General features: G+C 37.1%; 1 protein-coding gene across 2 annotated transcripts in view; it reads left to right on the forward strand.

Moving 5' to 3' along the window:
- Positions 1 to 22,734, forward strand: part of RLF (RLF zinc finger) — an 83,109-nt gene extending 60,375 nt beyond the window's left edge. For both annotated transcript variants that reach the window (XM_045858727.1, XM_045858728.1), the window contains 3 exons: positions 5,615 to 5,751; positions 12,571 to 12,712; positions 17,612 to 22,734. In XM_045858727.1, coding sequence (XP_045714683.1) covers positions 5,615 to 5,751; positions 12,571 to 12,712; positions 17,612 to 22,267 — 4,935 coding nt within the window. In that variant the 3' untranslated portion in view covers positions 22,268 to 22,734. The remainder of the gene's footprint in view (positions 1 to 5,614; positions 5,752 to 12,570; positions 12,713 to 17,611) is intronic.
- The last annotated feature ends 1,396 nt before the right edge of the window (positions 22,735 to 24,130 follow it).

The following is a 24,130-nucleotide window of genomic DNA, read 5'->3' on the forward strand; positions in this document are numbered from 1 at the left end:
TATTGCTTTTTAAAAAAATTTTACTCCACCCTTTCTCTCTCTTTTTAGTTCTTCAGGGGCTCCAACTTAATAGAAAATCTCAGTGCCAAGTTTCTGTTCTCAGGTCTGAGTTCTGTTATCTATCCGTAACTTGTAAAGCTCAGACTCTTAGTGACATTAGCAACGACTCATCAAATTAGGGAAGATGTTCAAACTTAAATACTCTTCCCTTAGTGATTTATTTTTCGTTTTTGAGTGTTCAGCTACGCATTTACAAAAGAAAATTCATTATGTTTTACCCAGGATTTGCCACAAGATAATTTTCAGGCATTATCCTTGTTATGTCCAACTCTTTTATTCCTTATTCAGCATCAGGGCTGGCAGGAAGTTACGTGACCAATATATATAAAATTCTTAGATAAGATAATATGTTTTCATCTTTGCCACCTGATTTTCCAGCATTAGCTACTTCATGCCTGTATCCTGAAAGTTTTGACACTGATAATTTCAAATGTCACTGCTTGTGCTTATGCATGATTTCTATTTTTGTATCATTGTTTATCAGACTTTCGCTATGAAATAGATTTTGATAAGGAAAGATCTGGGGGAACTTGATAGGATTTTGAAGAGGCTTAAGGTGAGAACATGGTGTGGAATGAATGGTCCTGAATAGCCTTTCAGATGCTTCTAAGTTCTTGGCTGGTTCTGCTCATGGTTCATTCATTTTACTTCAGTAAATGTTTATTTACTACCCTTAGAAACAAAACAATCAACATATTTCTTGTCTTCAAAGAGCACAGAGTTGGGAAAAACCAAAGGTGTACAGTTTTCTTTCTATTTGGACATAACCTATTGTGTGTTCTACTATTAAAACATCTCACTATAACATATTGGCTAAGAGTATGGACCCTGGAGCCAGACTGCCGGGGGTAGATCTTGGGACTCTTACTATCTGTATAACTTTTGGCAAGTTACTTAATCTGTTTGTGCTTTAAATTCTGTAATCTGTAATTGGGGATAACAGTAGTGTACCTATATTGTTCGGTGGTTGTGAAAATTTAGTTTATGTAAACTTGCAGATCAGAGCCTGGCATAAAGTAACAGATGCTGTAAGAGTTAGAAGTGTTGTTGTTGTTGTTGTTGTTGTTATTATTACCTTTCCAACTCCTTTAGTTTTTCACATCTACTTCTTACTCTCTGCCTCTACAGTTAGCCTGCCTTCTCTCTATCTTGTGGGCTGGTAAAAACTCACTTAAGTAAACAGAACATTAGGGTAAAAGAAGGAATATATAACCAGTATGTGTAGTCTCTCCCTTCTTTAAAATAGGTACATATTTGCAGGTAGACACATTGAATCCATGCTGTACAGTTAGTGTGCATAGACAAAATACTGGACTAAAACTCACCTTGTTGTTAAGAGGTCTAAGGATAACTTTTGTTTTTTATCTTTTAGGGTTCTATTATAAATAATTTCATGATCAGGAGAAATCTAATAAATAGAAGTTAAACCAAAAACCATACTGATTTCAAGTCACCCCTTTTGGATATATATCCAAAAGAAACAATAGCAGCAAAATCCTCTAATTCCCTATAAAACCCAAAGGGTAAATGCCGTGTTCTCCAGTCTGTCACTGTCATTAACCTATATGCTACCTTTATGGAAATTAGCAAAAAGTACCATGTGCCACTATGCCCCTATTCACATGGTTGCCTCTCAAAGGTCTCCCTTCTTCTGAGAGGAGGAGCCATATGCCAATACTCAGGGCTTTGCAAGCAGACTGAATTTAAATCCCCACTAACCTCCTTGGCTGGTTACCTTTGTGTAGCTTGAATCTGCACTACTTTTTTTTTTTTTTTTAAGATTTTATTTATTTATTTTTAGAGTGGGAAGGGGGGAGAGAGAGAGACAGACATCAATGTGCGGTTGCTGGGGGTTATGGCCTGCAACCCAGGCATGTGCCCTGACTGGGAATCGAACCTGTGATGCCTGGTTCGCAGCCCGCGCTCCATCCACTGAGCTACGCCAGCCAGGGCTGAATCTGCACAACTTTACGACATGGTTTTATTCTTCCAGTGTGCAATTTAGCTTTGTCCTAAACTCTTAACTTTATTTAATTCAATGTCTCATTCACTTAGTGGCAGTAAGTGGTAAATATTACTCTTTATAACAGGTAACCTTTTCCCTTCTCATATGCTCTGGTTGCTCTCACATTTAATAATTTATTTGCTCAATCTGTCATCTTTCCTTTTGGCCACCCTACCCTTCACATCTAAACCGTAATATCCCCCCAAAACTATTTTCCTTGAAAACTTATTTTCTAACTCTAGTCCATCTTATTCTTCCTGTCTTCCGTCTGTCCCACTTGGTCATCCTGACATTTTATGGCCACTAAGTTACCATGTAACCTTTCATGTCGACAAATATTTATTGATGACCCCCTCCTTGCCCCCCACATGTGCCTGGCACTGTTGTAGGCACTGAAGATGCACTGGTGAATGAAACAAATTTTTGCTCTCATGGAACGTATATTCTAGTAGGTAAGATGGATGGTAAACAGAGATTTAATTATTTGATGCATGTGTCCTACTTGTCTTAGTAGGTAAAGAATGTAAAGCCCAGGGATAGGAATCATATTTAAGAACAAAGAAATTATTTCAGTATCAGTCCAGGTACAAGGTATTTCCTAGATAATTACTGAAATTCTCAAAACCTTGTCAGTGACCTTCATTTTAATTCACTACAGCTGAAAAACATTTTGTGGCTTATGTTTGGTTTTTAGTGTGCTCTTAAGTTTATTGCAAAAGGTTGAGTACAAGTAGAATAATCATATTGTATTACTTATGAGGTGTTAAAAGTATATCATTTTAAAGATTTTATTTACTTTTTAGGGAGAGGGGAAGGGAGGGAAACATCAATGTATGAGAGATATATCAACTGGTTGCTTCTCTCAAGCCCTCAACTGGGGAACCTGAGCACTTCTAGAAATGCAGTTGTATGTTATTTTTATTCTAATTTGTGTATGTGGATTAGAGAATTTCTCATGCTGTTTCTCAGCTTGGAGAGGTTATATGGCAGCCTAAATGAAATGTTAGAATTCTTAATTTTTGACAGGAGCTTTAATGTGGTAGGGATAGTAGGTGGTGGCAGCTCTGGAACAGCTGTTTTCATGTGCTACGGAATTCTCATTTTGGTCCTTCATTCAGTGTAATTGTAAGTGACTGTGTGGTGGGCATTTCCTCTCTGGATGACCCTTCTGTTTAATTCAGTTATGGATGGGCATCTGTAGATTGTTTAGGGCATCAGTAAAATTTCATCTTCATAATGTATGATGAGGTCTTTTTTTCCCCCCGAAAGCTGAATTTAACTTTAATTATGTTTTAGGCTTTAACAACTTAACTTGGCCTCCCAGTACTTGTTAGATACAAATTTACATTGAGTGATCTTGCATCTGAGAATGATCTTTTGAAATGCTTCTTAGTACTCTTAAGGTTCACTTTCTCCCCCTCCTTTAGAGAAAATTTATATATTTTATGAAAACAATTTTTAGCATCACTTTTAAAGTGCTCTTTATTTGCAGTTCCTTTTTAAAACATCTTTTTAAAAAAGACTTAACTACAACTTTAATAGGCACACATTTTTTTAAAAAAAAGATTTTATTTATTTTTAGAGAGGGAAGGGGGGGAGGGAGACAGACAGACAGACAGACAGACACAGAGACACATCACACATCAATGTGCGGCTGCTGGGGGTCATGGCCTGCAACCCAGGCATGTGCCCTGACTGGGAATCGAACCTGCAACACTTTGGTTTGCAGCCTGTGCTCAATCCACTGAGCTACGCCAGCCAGGGCCGGCACACATACTTTTTTATTCAGGTAATAGTTGACATATAACATATTAGTTTTAGGTGTACAACATAATGATTCAATATTTTTATATGTTGGAAAATGATCACCACAATAAGTCTGTCTACTTAACATCTGTCACCATACATAATTACAGTTTTTTTCCTTGTGATGAGAACTTTTAAGATCTCTCAGCAACTTTCAAATATGCAGAACAGTATTATTAATTATAGTCATCATATTATACTAAAATATAATAAATCTTAACAATAAGAGAGGTTCTATTATTCCTATTTTACAGATGTGGAAACTGAGTAACTAAGTTATTGAAGAGTTAATGCAACTTATCCAGGATCACATAACTAGTAGCTACAGAGCTAGAAAGAGAATAGACAAAATCAGGTTCTAGAATAATTGCTTTTAGCCACACAGTATATTGCTTATTAAGTCACTGCTTGTATTTGTAAAGATTAGAAAGCACAGAATTGTATAATGTTCAGTTTGTTAGCTGTAAACCTGAGCCTTTTAAAACTTGATTCATTTATCCATTCATCAGCACCTATTTACTGAGTGTCTTCTGTGTTCCAGACACTGTTAAGTGCTGAGTTTTGAACAAGATGTACATAGCCCTTGACCTCATGGATTTGACATTCCAGCAGAGAAGACAGATGCTAATAAGTTGTTCAACTAATGATTGAATTACAGTTGTGATAAATGCTACAGAAGAGGAATTTAAAAGTAGAGTTTTTGACAGGGATTCTAATGTATTTTTAGAGGAGGATTCTATGAGAGTGACATTTGAGCTAAGTTTTGAAAGAAGCCTTGTGGTGGCTACCTTGAGGGTATTATTAAAATTAGCGACTTAGAACCGTGGATGAGCATAGCACCCTGTAAGGGAGAACTAAAGTCTGTATACCTCATTTGCCCTTATGCACACCTCAGTGGTCTTGAAATGATCAGTTTTGTGTATTTGGTGCCTGGTAAAATTGACACTTACAATGCTGAAACAGTAATGCAGTAGATTATGTTCTTTACATTCTGTTTATTAAGATAGGAAAGTGATGCAGTAGTGAGAAAAAGGTCTTTAGAGGTTTTATTCTGTTTGACCAGTATACAGAAAAGCCCCAGAAAATCCTACTGATTTGCTCAGGAGTTTTTTTGTTTTGTTTTTTTTTTTAAAGATTCTCATAAATAATGCAAATTAAAAATACAAATTTCTAAAGGTGTTTCAGCTATTTGAAAAACTCACCCACAAGGTTTTTTTCCTTATTTGTATGAGAAAATGACATAGCATTTACATTTAAAACAGGGTCTTAGTTGTCTTCTTTTAGCCCTATTGGCAGCAAGGTTAAGCCCTTTATTTTTCTACTAGATTAACTAGAGTGACTTGAATAAAATTGAAAATGAACAAAAGAAAGAAAATACAGGGGAAAAATGATGGTACTTTAGCTGAAAATAACCTGAAGTTAATCTGCATAATTTGACTCATTTATGTAGCAGTGGCGTTCATGAGTAATTTTTTTTTATAACTGCACTAAAATATTTTTATCTGTGTGGGACTGCAGTGGAACTTCTTATATTATCTGTTCTATTCTCTATTTAATAATTTTCTTATATGAAATATTTCATTCCATAAGAATCAGCCATTAGGTCATTATCGTAAGACTCAGCCATTTTAAAGTCTTGCTTCATCAATGATCAAGGATAGAAAAGAAGCTTATATTGTATGTAACAAAGTGTATAGGAAAGTCACCATTTTCTTTTTGACTTAGTCATCTCATTTTTGATAGATTGCAAAGGTTGACTGCAAGGAAGTACTAGACATCATATGTAATTTGGAATCCGAGGGTCAGGATAACACAGCATTTGTTCTTTGTACGACCTACCTTACGCAGCAGCTCCAAACTGCAAGTGTACATTGTTCTTGGTAAGTATATTTACATTTTATTCCCTTTGTTAGCGCATAGCATAGCAGTTAGGGTGTATGTAAAACATTGGTTTGTTCCAAATTTTAAGTCCAAACAAATTAAATGATGACTTGTGAATAAACTTTTGTTTATAAGCTAGCCCACTTAATTAATGATATCATTGATTTAATCTTTTCTGGAAGGGTCCAAAAATAAAGGGAAAAAATTTGAGCTCATCTTCATCATTCCATAGAGGGTTGTTCGTTAACTCCAATATGTGCCTTTTTCTTTGAAGATAAAATTGTCAGTACAAAACAAATTGATGTTAGGTTGTTTTCCTTTACATTATTATATCAGAATTCTGGTAGTCACTTTCTGTCTCTTATTTGGAAACACATTAGTTATCTAGGTTTTTAGGTCAAACTTCCAGTAGAGAAGGTAATCCATTTGAATAGTAATTTCTTTTGTAACTTTGCTACCATATAGCAGAAATGCATTATTTTGGTTTTAATTCAATTTGTATCTTGTTTGCCTGCTGAGTACTTAGTTATTAAATAGGAAACAGTAGGTGTAACCCATGGTTCTTTTCATTCTAACTGTACTGAATCTGTTTGGTCCAGAAGACAAACTTGGTACATAGGAAACCTCTAAAATGCAAGAGTCTGTCAATAAGAAATCAGGTTAGTGGTATCAGTAATTTTATGGGAGGTTAAAAAAAGATGCTCGCTGTACGCCAGTGTCAGGAAGGAGGTAGTATTTGAGCTTTAATTCAAAGAATGGGTTAGATTTGCATAATCTTGATTAGAGGAACCTTGAGTATTTTAGAAACTAAAGATGACTGTAGAAACAAAATTAAGAAGTAAAGATGAAGTTGGGAATGAGCATTTTGTTTATAGGAAAACCTAGTAAACCTTTTTGTATACTCAGCCTTCATTCATCTCCATCTGGAGTGTCTGTGTGTATTTGTATTAATTTTATGTTATTAGCATTTTGTATATCGCTAAATTTTTGTTTACTGTTTTACATAGAAATATTATTTGTATACTGTAAATTATCTCACTCAGTCCTCATAGTAATCATTGCACAGATGAGGCAGGCAGTGGAAGCTCAGCGGGATCAGAGAAGTCTTGTGATTGCCCAAGGTCTCAGGGCTCACATGGCAGAGCTGAGATTCAAGCCCGGGTCTTTTGACTCCTACCTAATCTGGGTGTCTTCTTGGCACAACCAGAATCCAGTTTGAAGTCTTTACCACTAAACCCACTATGCCAGAATTGTATCTCCTATGAGAAAGGGAATAGGGACTTAAGTGTACTTTGTATAATGATCACTGTGGGCATTTTGTTAGGAAACCGAAAAAGAAGTGATACAAATTTTCAAAACTCTTAAGTAGCAGTGAGGTTTTTGATTACTTAATCAAAGACAGGTGTTTGTTTTTTTTCATGCATTAAAGATTAAAGATTTTAGCTTCAGCAAAACATGTATTCACTTAAAAGAACAAACTCCTATTTTTCCTTTGTTTTTCACAATTTTTTATTGTTCAAGTAGTTTGTCTCCATTCCCCCCCTGCCCCCCGCCAAACTTCTATTTTTCTTATCACAGCTAACCCCTTTGCCTCTAATGAAAACAATAACTGCTAGTTATAGTTAGGTTTTCAGTGCAAAGTATACATTAAATCCCATATGGGATGGGTTAGAAAGTGTTTTCAAAACCAGTCACACAGTTCTTATCTAATAACCCTGATACAGCTTCCCTTTCACAGTGACCCATGCTTTTTTCCTTCTCCACTCAGCTGTCATTAGCCCTGTTAAGGATGTTAGTGGCTCTAGGATTAATGCTCTTCCCCTGTAGCAGGAAAGGATTAACAGTGATTTCCCTCTTGTTGGCCTCCTGAGGAGCTATAATGAGTAAAGGAAAGAAAGTCTTAAGTCATTTCACACTTTGTTAAAAGTAAGCTTGTTTCAAGTAATTTAAAGATAAATAGAATCTAAAATTTCAGAATCTGGAAGCTTTTTGTTTATCCTTCTATTGTTTTCAATTTTTTTAAGTGGTATTTTTTATGAGCTATTTGTAAAAATATGACAATAACGTTGGATATCATAATAACAAGACACTTTAAAAATATTTATTTTCAGAGAGGGGAAGAGAGGGAGAAAGAGAAGGCGAGAAACATCAATGTGCAAGAGACATTGATTAGTTGCCTCTTGTGCACCCCCAGCCTGGGACCTGGCCTACAACCCAGGCAACTGCCCTGACCAGGAATCGAACCTGAGACTTTTTGGTTTCTAGGGTGACACCCAACCTACTGAGCTATACCATTCATGGCAGCAGTCACTTAATTTTAAACATATATACATACTAGAATTTGTTTATTGTAAATGTCATTTTTTAAATTTTATTTTAATTGTTGTTGAAGTACAATTTTCTGTCTTTTACTCCCATCTCAGCCCACCCACCCAGCCCTCTCCACCTCCCTCCCATTTCCACCTACCCCTAGTTTTTGTCCATGTGTCCTTTATACTTGTTCCTGTAAACCCTTCCCTTCTTTAATGTAATCATCATGGAAGATAATATTTGATATGTAAATTCTGTAACTATCACCCAAAACAGTTTTTTATTCTTACAGAAATTTCCTTCAGAGACATTTACAAACCACATTAAAATACATTATTTTATAGCAGTGATCACAGTATTGATCTCACAAGGTTTATTAATTTTTCTAAAAGATTTTATTTAGAGTCCTGGCTGGCGTAGCTCAGTGGATTGAGCGCAGGCTGCGAACCAAAGCATCGCAGGTTCGATTCCCAGTCAGGGCACATGCCTGGGTTGCAGGCCACGGTTCCCAGCAACCGCACATTGATGTTTCTCTCTCTCTCTCTCTCTCCCCCTCCCCTCTCTAAAAATAAATAAATAAAATCTTAAAAAAGAGATTTTATTTAGAGAGAGGGGAATGGTGCGAGAAAGAGAGGGAAAGAAACATCGATGTGTGGTTGCCTCTCACATGCCCCCAACTGGGGACCTGGCCCAAAATGCAGGCATGTGTCCTGATGGGAATGGAACCTGTGACCCTTCGGTTCACTAAGTGGCACTCAATCCACTGAGCCACACTAGCCAGGGTGCTTTTTTTCTTTTTCTTTTTCTTTTTAACCATTTCCACCTCGAAATTTTTTATCATCTGCAAAAGTCAAAGAACTGCTGGAAGAATGAGTTTTGTATAGATGTCTAGCCGTGGTAATGTAATTAGAGTAGCCAAGCAAGTGAGAAGGATAACCATTTTGAATGGGACAGTGTAATTACCACTGCTTATTTAAAAATAATGTCATTGGGTTCAATCACACTAAGCTTTCAGTGAGTATTTGATAGGTTGGCCTTTACTTCTGTAATTTATCTGAGCTTAAACTTTATATATTGTATATTTGTATGTCTTCAGATGTAATTTTCTGTCTGTTCTCTCCAACTAGACTGTGATATACCAGGGTCACCATGTATCAATATGTTATGTGCTTCACAGTTGAGTTCCCTGTACCTGGTGAAGATCACTTATCTACATGTGTTTAGTGTAACTGAATTTTGTAGAAAAAGAGAAGTCATGAGAATCAACTTCTCATATTTTCAGGAGCCTCCTTTATGGCATGATCATTCCTTAATTCCACAAAGTTTTTTTTTCCCCCACCTCATTTCTAAAATGCCTAAATTCTGGACCTTCGTGTGGCATGTTAACTCAACTTTATGGGCTTCCTGCTGTGCAGAAACACAATGTAGTTTAAAGTTCTTGCTTAATAGCCACATCGCTGCCAGAATGTATTTCCTCCTATATATAGAAACAAATTTCCTTTCCTGTTTTATGAATTTGTAGTATGTTGACTTGAAGTAGACACTGAGCTAATTTCAGAATGTGGTAAGTCATTTGAACATTGGAGGCATCTATATAGTAGAATCATTTTTCATATATTCTTTAATGGTTGTCTAATTTTAAAAATCACATTACTGCACTCATTGAAGAAGTATTAGTCCAAGTGCATGGGTGACCCAACAGTCTACAAGTTACGATTCATTAGTGTTTCATTGCTCAGGTGTGCAGATTTGATTGGGTGATTAAAGTCATATACTGACATTCTCACGAGTAATTTATGGGTTATCATGGTTTCAGGTTCATTTGACATGTTTGGGTGGGTAATTGTCTTGAATTTGTGAATTGTAATGTGAAAATATGTATACAAATATAAAATACCCTTTTTAAAAAGATTTTAATTTTTAGAGAGGGGAAGGGAGGGAGAAGGAGAGGGAGAGAAACATCAATTTGTGGCCACCTCTTGCACACTCCCCACTGGGGACACGGTCCTCAACCCAGGCATGTGCCCTAGACCGAGAATCAAACCGGCGACCCTCTGATTCACAGGCTGGCACTCAACCACTGAGCCACACCAGCCAGGGCCAAAATACCCTTTTTTTGGTCATGGTTATTTGAAGTTAAAATAATGAGAGCCTGAAATATTTAATTTGGAATAAACCAAGCCCTAGACATTCTGATATTTTTTTAATGATCAGAGACCTTAATTCTCAATCTGCCTTTTATCACATTATCAGATTTGCCTACTTAAACTTCTGGCTAGTCAGTGAGTTTTTATTTTTTACCATTTTATCTTCATAATCAGGTCTTGCTGGCTTTGATAATTTTGTCCTATTTAAGTAGGATAGATGTCACATATAGGTACTTTGCTTTTTATTGTTTTTTTTAATCCTCACCTGAGGATATGCTTATTGCTTTTATAAAGAGAGGAAAGAAGAACGAGAAAGAGAAACATCGATTGGTTGCCCCATATGTGCCTCTGACCAGGGATTGAACCCACAACCTTTTGGTGTACGGGACAATGCTCCAACCAACTTAGCCACCTGGGCAGAGCACATACATATATGTTGATCGATACTCTTTTTATCTCTGAGCATATCTCTCGTTTCCTTTGTTCTTCAGAATTTTACATGATTCTCAAGTTTTAATCACAAAAATGCTTACATCTGAACAAAGCAGTCTTGTGAGTTTAAAAATAAACCGTCATCCCAATTACTTGCGTGGCTTTTAGCTATTTTCAAAGCTGACCTATCTCAATTTTTACTTTTTCTGGTTTGGAAAGCAGCAGTGCTTGCCAAAGACAAATATTTAAATGTGTTAAAAGTTAATTTTATTTGTTTTAGTTCAAATTTACCATCATTAAATATTAAAAGCTCTAATTATATATCTTTTGAGACATACTCATTTAATCTTTGAAGCAGGTTTTGTATCTGTGTAAGAATTTCACCATATGAGAATCCCAGTTAGCTCTTTAAAAGTATAAAAAAAGTATTAAGTTCTATTAAATATTTTTATTTTTCATCTATTATAAAAAGAGGTAAAGAAGCAAGCAAAATACAACCAGAGACATCACAATAAAGAACAAACTGACAATAACCATAGAGGAGGTGGGGAGAGGGAAAATGGGGAATAACAGGAGAAGAGCCACCAGGGTCCAGGCATAATGGACAAATGGACAAATGGACAAAGCCAAAGCGGGTAGGTTTGCGGGTGGGGGTCATGGTGGGGTAAAAATGGAGACAGCTGCACTTGAGCAACAATAAAAAAGAGATAATAAATTTCTTTTTTAAGATTTTACTTATTTTTAGAGAGGAAAAGGGAAAGGATAGAGGGGAAACATCAATGTGTGGTTGCCTCTCATGAGGCGACCCTTGGGTTTACCGGTTGGCATTCAATCCACTGAACCACACCAGCCAGAGCAAGAAGTACATTCTTGTAAGCAACACTCTTACAAGATAATCATAATGGTCATTTCTTAAGTTTCAGATTTGTAACTAGCTTCTTGGAATAGTGTGTTAATAGCAATAATAGGATATTAGTGCTCTATACTAGTTTATGAAAATAATATGGTTATTATTATTATTATTATTTTTTTTTAATCCTTACACGAGGACAGTTTTTTTCATTGCTTCTAGAGACAGGCTGTGGGGGTGGGAAGGAGAGGAGGAGCATTGATGTGAGAGAGAAACATCAATTGGTTGCCTTCTCATATGCATCCTGACCCAGGGACCTAACCTGCCGTGATCGGGAATTGAACCTGGGACCTTTGGTTTACAGGATGACACTCCCACCAACTGAGCCACACCATCCAAGGCATAGTTACTTATCACTTAGAAAAAGAGAGAGAGGGAGAGAATAGAGCTACTTTTAAGTGATATTCTCTTCAGTTTTACTGAGTAACTTTCCTTGCATTCACATTTTATATTCAAACTAGCATTTCTATCCTTGGCATTTTTAAATTTCTAGTTGTTTTCCATGAGAGTTTTCTCTTAACCCATTCAAGGTTTTACTTAATTACTCTTTTCAAGCTTTTCACTGTTTCCATAATGAGATATTTGTGGGATTCTTGTATTTTAGCCTTTTCCAAGAGTACCAATTTACTAATTTTATTAGTAATATTTAAACATTTCAAAACACAGGCCTGAGTAGCATCATGACATTTTAGAGCTGGAAAAGCCCTGTGAGATTAACGTGAAGAAGCGTATCCTTAGAGTATTTATTGGTTGTGTGCATTTTTTTGACAGTGTAGTAACGTGATGATTCCTGCCCACTAGGGGTACTCAGAGCAATGACCAATGTAAGGGGTGAGACCTTTGGAACAAGGTGGGAATAGCTTGGGAGGAAGCAATAGGTAATGTACTTAGTTTTGTGTTTTTTCCCCCTAGTTTTTGTTTACTGTCAATTTATTTTCACAAACAAAAAAAAAGGGTGGGGAGGTGGATAACAAATACCAGTGACTTTAAATGCTTTACCTTATTCTTTTGTTTTATAGGGAATTGACTCTCTTTTGGAGTAAACTGCAAAGAAGAATCGACCCTTCTTTAGACACTTTTTTGGAGCGCTGTCGTCAGTTTGGTGTCATAGCTAAAACACAGCAGCATTTATTTTGCCTCATTAGAGTTGTACAGACTGAAGTGAGTAATTTATGCTTTTAATACTGATTGTCCTGGACATAAGAAATGAGGGTGGAGATTATTCTCAGGCCACTCCTTTTAAATAATTGGACACCGCTCTTTCTGTAGATTGACTTCTGGGGGGGCCACAGTTTTTCTTAATGGAAAATAGTAATTTGAAGTGACACACCACTGGAGGAAAGGAAGATTATGTTTCTTTGCTGTCACCTCAACCACCCTACATCTGCTTTTCCTAGAACAAAGGAATTCTGTATTCCTTTGTGTTCTGTATTTTATACAGGCATGTTTGTTCACAACTTAACATAATAATTACAAATGAAGAAAATATAATTGCATTTTTCCGCTTCTTGCAGTGATACATCTTTCTGGGGTTTGGAGTAATAGAACAGTTTCAGAAACAACTGCACAAATTGTAAACTTCTGTGCAAGTAAGAAACAAGTTAGGTATTTTTAGGGAGTAAATATTTCTGAAAATGAAATTAATTGCCATATATAAAACCTTGTTTTTTGAGTTTAGCCCTATGGATATATAGGGTAGGTTAAAAGTGGGTTTACAGTTGTGAGTACATGAAACACAGTTTATTTTTATATTAATTATTGTATTCTTTTCCATATGAACCACTGTGAATCTACTTTCGCCCCACCCTGTATGCTAAGATTACTAGGCTAGAGATTTGGGGTGAGTCTTAGGCTAGTCTCTGTTTTTGTTTTGTTTGTTTTTAGTATATTCTTATGACTGAGTTCTCCCTATATGCCCATATTTATAATAGCTCATGGTTATGTTCTATGGGTTACTACTTTCACAAAATTCAAGAATTGTTTTTATTTTTAATTTATTTTTCCCCCAACGATTATTATTATACTAAAATCAAGGCAAAGTTGTGTCTTTGATATTTCCTGTCTCCTTTAATGTAACATTCCATATCCTATACTTTATTTGAAATATGTTGATCTCATTTTCTCCAGTGACTACAGGAAAAGGTAAAAACTACTATCAGAAGTAAAGTCATGGTCAGATAAGTTAGGTGATAATTATTTCTAATCACTGAATGAAGTTGTGTCTCCTATCACAGAAAGGACATGTTCAAGTAATTATGGAACTTGCCTTGTTTTAAAAAAATTAGTGTCACAACCGGCCTTTAAAAAGTGTTTTTTAATCTTTAAGGAAAGTATTAGTTTCCTATCGCTGCATAACAGATTACCACAAAGACAGCACCCATTTATTAGTTCATGATTTTGTAGGGGAGAAATCCAGCACAATGTGGCAAGGTTCACTGCTTAAGAGTATCACAAGGCTGAAATTGAGGTGTTGATCAGGCTGAATTTTTATCTGGCTGCTCTGTAGAAAATCTGCTTTTCAGCTCGTTCTTAATTGTTGACGATATTCAGGTCCTAATTTTCTTGATATTAGCCACAATCTGTTTCTAGATCCTAGAAGCCTCCTTTATTCCATGCCTTTTTCAAGCCAGCAGAGGCACTAAGAATCCTCTTCCTTCAGATCTGATCTCCTCCATCTGACTTCCAGACTTAGACTAAAAGGGACTGAGTGATTAGGTCAAGCCCACTTAGGTATTCCACCTATCTTTAGATCAACTGAATTGGATTCTTCCTTATATCTGCAAAGTCCCTTTTGCCATATAACCTAAGGTAATCATAGGAATGAAATTTCATATTTACAGGGTTCCACTTACACTCTAGGGAATGAGATTATACAAAATGAGGGCTATTGAGCACCACCTTAGAATTCTGCTTACCACAAGGAACCACAGAACATGAGAAATCTGCTAGAAGACAAGGAAAAGTGGGTTTCTAAGACCAAAGGAATTTGATGTATATCTGTATAACCAGAATCCATTTCTCTCTAATCCCCATCTAGCATACTTTTCCACTCTAATACTATTTATGATATTTAGCCTAAAAGGTAGGAAGCATATAGACAGGTAGATGGAAGGGAGACAGTGAGTATAGAATTTCTTTGAAATGAAGAGACCTACCTCTAGCTTTTTATTAATTATTTTTAATCCTCACCCAAGGATGTTTATTGATTTTAGAGAGAGGAAGGTAGAGGGAGAGAGAGAAGCATCAATCAGTTGCTCCCATATGCACCCTGACAAGGGATCAAACCTGCAACCTAGGTATGTGTCCTGACCAGGAAAGGCATCCGCAACCTTTTGGTGTATGAGACACCTCTCCCATGAACTGAGCCACTCGGCCAGGGTGTCTCTAGCTCTTTGAAAGAGAGCAGTGATCTAACCAATTTTGTTGTAGTTCTGCTGTGAATGGTAGAAATCCTATAATAGCAGTGGCCTAAAGAAGATACAAAATTTCTCTCTCATTTAGGAAGATAATCCAAGTAGACAGGCCAGGGTTGCTTTAGTGGCTCCCAGATTCATTTTGTCTTTGTCAACACATAGCTTCCATCTCATATTCCAAAACTATGCCAAAGGCAGCTACAATGTCTCCATTCCAGATAGCAAGAAAGGAGGCAAAAAAAAACATACTCTGACACACCTTTCCTCACTCCCTCCAATATACACACACAGCCACATCTAGCTGCAGGGGAGGATAGGATAGATATTCATTATTCTGGGTGACTTTGTAACCAAATAAAAATCAGGTGTTCTGCTTTTGTAGAATAGAGGAAAGGGTATTGGGAGATACCCAGCAACCAGTCACATAGCCCTTGGGATGGAAAAGGTTAATGATGCTGAAAAGCTTGTGCGGGCATTATTAGGTCTGTTGCAGAAAGCAACAGTGTATAATGGAGAGAGTGCTTTGTAACAGTGCCTCTTTGTTTTTCAGGGTTCCATTTTCTCTAAATAGCTTAACCAAATTGTCACTTAAAGGTGCTTATTAAGACTTGTTAAATTCTATGACTTGAGAAAGTCATAAGTGGAGGGAAGACTTTAGAGAATCCAGGGTGTCTCAGAAGACTTTCAAAATAGTATGACAGAATGAATGTAGATGCAGCTGTAGTTTGAATTGGAAGGTATAAGAAGAGGGACCATCTTGAATCCAGTTTATTTGGTCATGGGGCCCTTTTGGTGAAACATATGGCACTACTATTTTGCAAAAATGTCTTTATGTAGTTTAATCCCTTCTCTTTAGTAATAAAGAAGCTAAAAAATTAAAGGTGTGTGATTTGTCAGGATCATACACCTAGTTCACAGCAGAGTCAGGACTAGACCGATCTTGACAAATTGCATAATGTGGTACAAGGTTATCACTTGTAAGTCATAGCACAGAGGACTTGGAGAAAGCTGGGTAAATTTTAAAGTAATTCATAGGTTCTCAATAGTTATTATTACTTAATTTGTTTTGGAAGACACTGTGAGATAAACAGAATGTCCTTTTTTTTTTTTAAGATTTTATTTATTCATTTTACAGAGAGAGGAAGAGAAAAGAGAGGGAGAGAAATATCAATGTGTGGTTGTCTCTCACACTCCCTGTACTGGCAACCCTTTGGTTCGCAGCCTGAGCTCAGTCCACTGAGCTATACCAGCCAGGGCAGGATGTCCATTTTTTTCTTAAGCGTAACCTGGTTGAAATGGTAAAATTTGTGAAATCAGTAAGAACACTTAAAAAACAACATCATCAACTAGAAATACCATTTTATATTCTCAACAGATAGGCCAAGCAGTTACTTGTTAAAAGAGTGGCAAGGAACTTGGAATTAGGATATGGAATGTGGAGCTGGGTTTTGAAGGAATTGGTGGGCATGCATAAATTGGTGGCTTTAAAATCAGGAAGGTGAGAGAATAAAGAGTGGCTTGGTATGTTGTATTAAGGGCACATGGGATATAGCCATGTCAGTTAAGCTTTGGAGTCGGTACTGGCTGTAAAGTAGTTAAGAGCTCAGATTCTGGAAAAAGATTGCTTTAAAGTTTAAATCTTTGTTCCTCTGCTCACCAGCTAGTTACCTTGGGCAACTAACCTGAGTCTTGGTTTCTTGTGTACAAAATAAGGACAATGTATGCAAAGAATTTATTTAGAATAGTGCCTACGATGTATGTAGTAAGGGTTCTGTGAATTAATGGCAATTATTTCTTTGTGTTTCCAGCACTTTGGATGGTGCCCAACATGAAATAATTTGTTTAGCGAATTGATTACTGATTTAAACAGCGGAATTTATCCTCAGTTGTTTTACATGATATTCTGTTAAATATTTACTATGTGCCAACATTGTAGTAATCACTTTATATTATCTTCATTTTTATAATGTTAGGGAAATCTAATACTACTATTGCTATTACCATTTTACAGATGAAGAAACTGAGGCATTGAGGAATTAAGAACTTGTCACTGTAGTGAAGCTGGGGTTCAAGAACAAAGTCTGACTCAAAATTTTGTGCTCTTAAGTAATGCCTTTTAAGCTATTCTGCCATATGATCCCGCTTTTCTTTGCTCATATTATATTCCCATTCTATTTCAGCCTCTCCCATAAAAAAGTTATCTTGTATGTACTAATTTTTGACTTGTTTTTTGAGAACCTGCTGCTACGGAGAGATTCTCTGATTTCTGTAGTTCCTCCCTGGGAAGCTTGAGATTCAGTATGTCTATAACTTTGAAGTATTGATTCTTTTAGGAAAAGATGAGAATCATTTATTTTAGCCTTGAGGTTTTAAAAACACCGAAGTGTTCATAATGCATGAATTTCTTACTTTGAATTCTTTATTAAACTCACACATGTTTCCTCTTGCACACATTTATTTAAACTCTATTCTTGATACCCAACTTAAGACAAAATTTTTTTTTTATCTTTTGGTGACCTTATTTATCCTGAATTCCTTTGCCTTTATTGTTTATATGTTCTGACACAGGTAAATTACTTGAGAGTTAGGGACTCCATTATTTTCTATAATAAAAAAAAATAACTTTTCTTCCCTGCTTTCCCTGCAGGCACAAGATGCTGGTCTTGGGGTTTCGATTTTACTGTGTGTCAGAGCTCTTCAACTCAGATCAAGTGAGGATGAAGAAATGAAGGCATCAGTTTGTAAAACAATTGCTTGTCTTTTACCAGAAGATTTAGAAGTTAGACGAGCCTGTCAACTTACAGAATTCTTAATTGAACCCAGTTTGGATGGGTTTAATATGTTGGAAGAACTTTATTTGCAACCAGATCAAAAATTTGATGAAGAAAATGCACCAGTTCCAAATTCTCTTCGATGTGAGCTCTTATTAGCTTTAAAAGCCCACTGGCCTTTTGATCCTGAGTTTTGGGATTGGAAAACTTTAAAACGACACTGCCACCAACTCCTAGGACAGGAGGCCTCAGATTCTGATGATGATCTCAGTGGCTACGAAATGTCTATAAATGACACAGATGTTTTAGAATCATTTCTCAGTGACTCTGAGGAAGGTAAAGAAGATAAACAATATAGAAGAAGAGATTTGACAGATCAGCACAAGGAGAAAAGAGATAAAAAACCCATTGGTTCTTCTGAAAGATACCAGAGGTGGCTTCAATATAAATTTTTCTGTTTGTTATGTAAGCGGGAATGCATAGAGGCCAGGATTCTTCATCATTCTAAGATGCACATGGAGGATGGAATTTACACTTGTCCAGTTTGTATTAAAAAGTTCAAGAGAAAAGAAATATTTGTTCCTCATGTGATGGAACATGTTAAAATGCCACCAAGCAGAAGAGACCCCTCTAGAAAGAGATTACTGTTGAAAGGCTCTCAAAAGGGAATTTGTCCCAAGAGTCCCTCTGCAGCCCTGGAGCAAAATCAGTCATTGAATGAACAAGCCAAAGGAGAGTCTCATGAATATGTCACATTCAGCAAATTAGAAGATTGCCACCTGCAAGACAGAGATTTGTATCCATGTCCTGGCACAGATTGTTCCCGTGTGTTTAAGCAATTTAAATACTTAAGTGTACATCTTAAAGCTGAACACCAAAATAATGATGAAAATGCTAAGCACTACTTGGATATGAAAAATAGAAGAGAGAAGTGTACTTATTGTCGACGACATTTCATGTCTGCATTTCACCTGCGGGAGCATGAACAAGTGCATTGTGGTCCTCAGCCTTACATGTGTGTATCCATAGATTGCTATGCTAGGTTTGGATCAGTGAATGAACTACTTAACCATAAACAAAAACATGATGATCTGCGTTATAAATGTGAATTAAATGGCTGTAATATTGTTTTCAGTGACTTGGGACAGCTTTACCACCATGAAGCACAACACTTTAGGGATGCATCTTACACATGTAATTTTGTTGGCTGTAAAAAGTTCTATTATTCCAAAATTGAATACCAGAATCACCTCTTAATGCATAATGTTGAAAGTTCAAATGAAGATGTGAAGAAATCAGTAAAACTTGAGGAGCCTGCAGCAGGTGAAAAGCAAGAGTGTCTTGATCAGCCCCATCTACTTGACCAAACTGATAAATCACATTTACCTGAGGATCTTCTTTTCTGTGCAGGATCAGCTAGTTCTCAAATAGAACCTGCAGAAAATCTGAAAGAAAACAGTGACAGTAATTCCAGTGATCAGTTAAGTCAAAGCTCTTCTGCTTCCGTGAATGAAGAGTTAATTGACACACTGGATCACCCTGAAACCATGCAGGATATATTGTTATCTCATGAGAAAGTCTTTGTGTCCTCCAGCTTAAAAGAGAAATGCTCCAGTGTGGCAATTTGTTTTGATGGGACTAAGTTTACCTGTGGTTTTGATGGCTGTGGTTCCACATACAAAAATGCAAAAGGGATACAGAAGCATCTGCGAAAGGTTCATCCATACCATTTTAAACCCAAAAAGATAAAAACAAAAGATCTCTTTCCCTGCTTGGGTAATGAACACAGTCAAACAACTGTAAAGTTTGATGCAGAAACTAAACCCAGCTCAGATACAAACAGTGACTCCCCAGATGGAGGCCTAGATCACAATATTCATACTAAATGTAAACGAGAACATCAAGGTTATTCTTCAGAAGCTTCCATTTGTGCTTCTAAAAGGCCATGTACAGAGGATACCATGTTGGAACTTCTGTTGCGCTTGAAACATTTAAGCTTGAAAAACTCAATGACACATGGATCTTTCTCAGGGTCATTGCAGGGGTACCCATCCAGTGGTGCTAAGTCTCTTCAATCGGTTTCACCCAATATCGCAGACCTTAATTTTCAGAATCAAGATGAAAACATGCCAAGTCAGTACCTTGCACAGTTGGCAGCTAAGCCTTTTTTCTGTGAGCTTCAAGGATGCAAATATGAATTTGTGACCAGAGAGGCTTTGTTAATGCATTATCTTAAAAAGCATAATTATTCAAAAGAAAAAGTCCTCCAGTTAACCATGTTTCAACACCGGTATTCCCCATTCCAGTGTCATATTTGCCAAAGGTCATTTACGAGAAAAACACACCTTAGGATCCATTATAAAAATAAACATCAAATTGGCACTGACAGAGTAACTCACAAACTATTAGATAATGAAAAATGTGATCATGAAGGCCCATGCTCAGTAGATAGGTTGAAAGATGATTGTTCTGCTGAACTTGGAGGTGATCCCAGCAGTAACTCTGAGAAGCCACACTGTCATTCTAAAAAGGATGAATGCAGTTCAGAAACAGATTTGGAGTCATCTTGTGAAGAAACAGAAAGTAAAACATCTGATATTTCATCACCAATAGGTAGTCATAGAGAAGAACAAGAAGGAAGAGAGGGGAGAGGTAGCAGGAGGACTGTTGCTAAAGGAAATCTCTGCTATATTTTGAATAAATACCACAAACCATTCCATTGTATCCATAAAACTTGCAACTCTTCATTCACCAATCTAAAAGGCTTGATTCGCCATTACAGAACTGTACATCAGTACAACAAAGAACAGTTGTGTTTAGAGAAAGACAAAGCAAGAACCAAAAGGGAACTTGTCAAATGTAAAAAGATATTTGCTTGCAAATATAAAGAATGTAACAAACGTTTCCTGTGTTCCAAAGCTCTTGCTAAGCACTGTAGTGACTCTCATAATCTAGACCACATTGAAGAGCCTAAAGTGCTTTCTGAAGCTGAATCTGCAGCAAGGTTTTCCTGTAACCAGCCTCAGTGCCCTGCTGTGTTTTATACATTCAGCAAGTTGAAGCACCACTTGATGGAACAGCATAATATTGAAGGAGAAATACATTCAGATTATGAAATTCATTGTGATCTTAATGGCTGTGGCCAGATTTTCACCCATCGCAGTAATTATTCTCAACATGTCTATTACCGGCATAAGGACTATTATGACGATCTGTTTAGAAGCCAGAAAGTGGCAAATGAAAGGCTACTAAGGAGTGAAAAGGTGTGTCAAACAGCTCTCACTCAGGGGCATGAACTTCAGACTACCAGGAGGTCATTTAATGCTAAGGCTAAAAAATGTGGCCTTATGAAAGAAAAGAAAGCTCCAATTACTTTTAAAACAAGAGCTGAAGCCCTCCATATGTGCGTGGAGCATTCTGAGCATACACAGTACCCCTGCATGGTTCAAGGATGCTTATCCGTGGTGAAATTGGAGAGCAGCATAGTGAGGCATTACAAACGTACCCATCAGATGAGTAGTGCCTATTTAGAGCAGCAGATGGAAAATCTTGTCATTTGTGTTAAGTACGGTACCAAAATTAAGGAGGAGCCACCTTCTGAAATGGAGCCGTACATAAAGAAAGAAGAAGATGGAAGCTGTGAGTCAGAGCACACAAAGCACAGCCATTCCCTGGGTGACAACAACATACCTGTCCAGAACACCGAATGCCTTCATCCAGGTGAAAGGGATGGAGGTCAGAAAGGATGTACTGAAAGCAACCAAGTGTTTGAGGCAGATAGTCTGCTTTACAGAGGAACTTTGAAATGCAGCCATAGTTCAGAAACCACTTCTTTGGAACAGTGTAATATAGTTCAGCCTCCTCCTTGTAAAATAGAAAATTCCATACCTGATCCTGATGGGACTGAAAATGGGACTTACTTCACAAGTTTCCAGCTGCCTTTACCAAGGATCAAAGACTCAGAAAATGGGCAGCAAAGTTCAGGGCAAGAAAACACTGTAAAAAATTCAACCCATGCCCCAAAAGAGAATTTTAGGAAGCACCCACAGCCCAGGTCATTTGATTTGAAGACTTACAAACCTATGGGATTTGAATCTTCATTTCTGAAATTTATTCAGGAAAGTGAAGAGAAAGAAGATGATTTTGATGATTGGGAGCCTTCAGAGCACTTAACATTAAGTACTTCTTCACAATCCAGTAATGACTTGACGGGGACTGTTATGGCAAATAATATGGTGAATGACAATGACCCTGAAGTTGACATACCTCATTCTTCCAGTGACTCTGCAATTCACGAGAACCTGACTGCAATCCCACCTTTAATAGTAGCTGAGACGACGACAACAGTTCCTTCCTTGGAAAACCTGAGAGTCGTATTGGACAAAGCATTAACAGACTGTGGAGAGCTTGCCTTAAAACAGCTTCATTATCTTCGGCCAGTGGTTGTCCTCGAAAGATCTAAGTTTTCCACACCAATTTTAGACTTGTTTCCAACAAAAAAAACAGATGAGCTTTGTGTAGGAAGTTCCTAAAGAGCAATTTTGGTTTTGAAACAGACTAGCTCCAACACTGCAACATGGGACAATTGCCAACTCGAACAAAGGCTGAGAACCAGCCATACCATTGTTTAAGGTAGAATAGGCTGTGTATTTACATGAATGTATAATATCTATGTCAGCACTATTGGCTGAGTCCATTAGCTCTCCAGTTGGTTTATTGATTGGGTTTTTTGTTTATTAAAAATAAGAAATGGAACTGTACTCTTGTTTGGTGCTAATTAATACATCAAAATATATTGGGGCTTCCTTTTTCAAATTAAGTGTGCATGATTGTATATGGAACAAATACTATGATCCCAGGGTGGGAGGGCTGGGGAAAGGGATATGGAGTTCTTACTTGACTTGAATGTGCACCTGAGGGTGCTTTGTGTAATATATTGTACACTACAGCATCTTATATTTTTTGAGTTGAGTTTCAATAAATTACAATTTTTCACCCATTTCTTGTTTACTCATAAAGAGTTTTCATGTCACACATAAGCTGGAAGTGCACTCCTATTTCCTAGAATGTGCATTTCTATTTTACACTAGTAGTTTTTTGTTGCCTATTAATAAGCCTATTCAGATGAAGCTTCTTTTTGAATGACTATTGTCCTAAAATTTTTGTGGAAAGAAAATTTTCACATTGAGTAGCGAGCTATGGGAATTAAGATAGCTCCCACAAGAGGATATCTAGGTGGAAAGGAGAGGGTATGCCTAGCAGAACATAAAGGGCATAGCAAACTCAGAGGTATGCGGTCATGTGTCTAGGGAACTACAAATAATTTGACAGGCTGGCAGTAAAAACAGGAAGCACTGGAGTGGATGTGATTGTTATAGAGATAGGTAGGAGTCAAACCACGAACACACAATTTTGGACTTGAGGCCATAGGCAGCAGAGAGCCTTTGAGGGATTTTTAAACAAAATATAGATCACTTCAAATGTGTGATTTGAGGGGCAGAAATGGAATAGATAATAAGACTGCTGAAGTAATTGACACAAACTCGATGAGCGTCTGTACTGACATTTAAAGCAGAAGGAAGAGTAAATGAAATTTAGGAATTTGGAGCATATTCTTGGGCCTTGGAGGATGAAGAAAAAAATTTGAGGAAGATACAAAATGATGTAGCCAAATAGGTGGAGATATAAAAAGGAAAGAATGGGTTTTGGGGAAGAGGATGGAAAGCAAATATGAATTTGGTCATTGGATGTGTTGAGTTTCAGTGTACTGTGGGACACCTGTGTCTAATGACAAGGAAAGCAGTGTATTCCTTTAATAGAATAAAGCTATTCTCTGTTCCTCATGAAGTTTTCAACCACTTTCATTAGCAGTGAAATGGCTCAGGTATTTCTAACATCCCTTTATTGTGCTTGTGGTTAGGATTTTAAGGCGTTTGACCCTTAAACGTTGCCTTGTTTTATCAGCGCTTTGGGAATTTTGTTCTGCTACCTCCTCACCCTAAGTCTAAAGCACCCAAATTGTCACTTCACTCAGATCACAGTAGTTAACAGGACTGTCTAAAAATATCTGTTGAAAGCCCTGGCTGATCTGGCTTAGTGGATTGAGCAGGGGCATGTGAGCCAAACGGTCGCCTGTGTTGATTCCCAGTCAAGGCAGGTGCCTGGGTTGCAGGCCTGGTCCCCAGTAAAGAGTGCACGAGAGGCAACTACACATTGATGTTTCCCTCTTTCCTTCCTTTCTCTCTAAAAATACCACATTTTTTGGACTATAACATGCACCTAGGTTTTAGGGGAAGTTTTTTGAAGCAAAAAATATAAGATACTTAATAACATAAATAACAGGCCCCCGCCACAGTGAGCCAGGTAAGCTACATTTGGATTGTAAGATCACCCTC

Source organism: Phyllostomus hastatus, unplaced genomic scaffold, assembly GCF_019186645.2.
Source record: "Phyllostomus hastatus isolate PE091 unplaced genomic scaffold, TTU_PhHast_1.1 phas_scaffold_182, whole genome shotgun sequence".
Taxonomy (NCBI): Eukaryota; Metazoa; Chordata; class Mammalia; order Chiroptera; family Phyllostomidae; genus Phyllostomus; species Phyllostomus hastatus.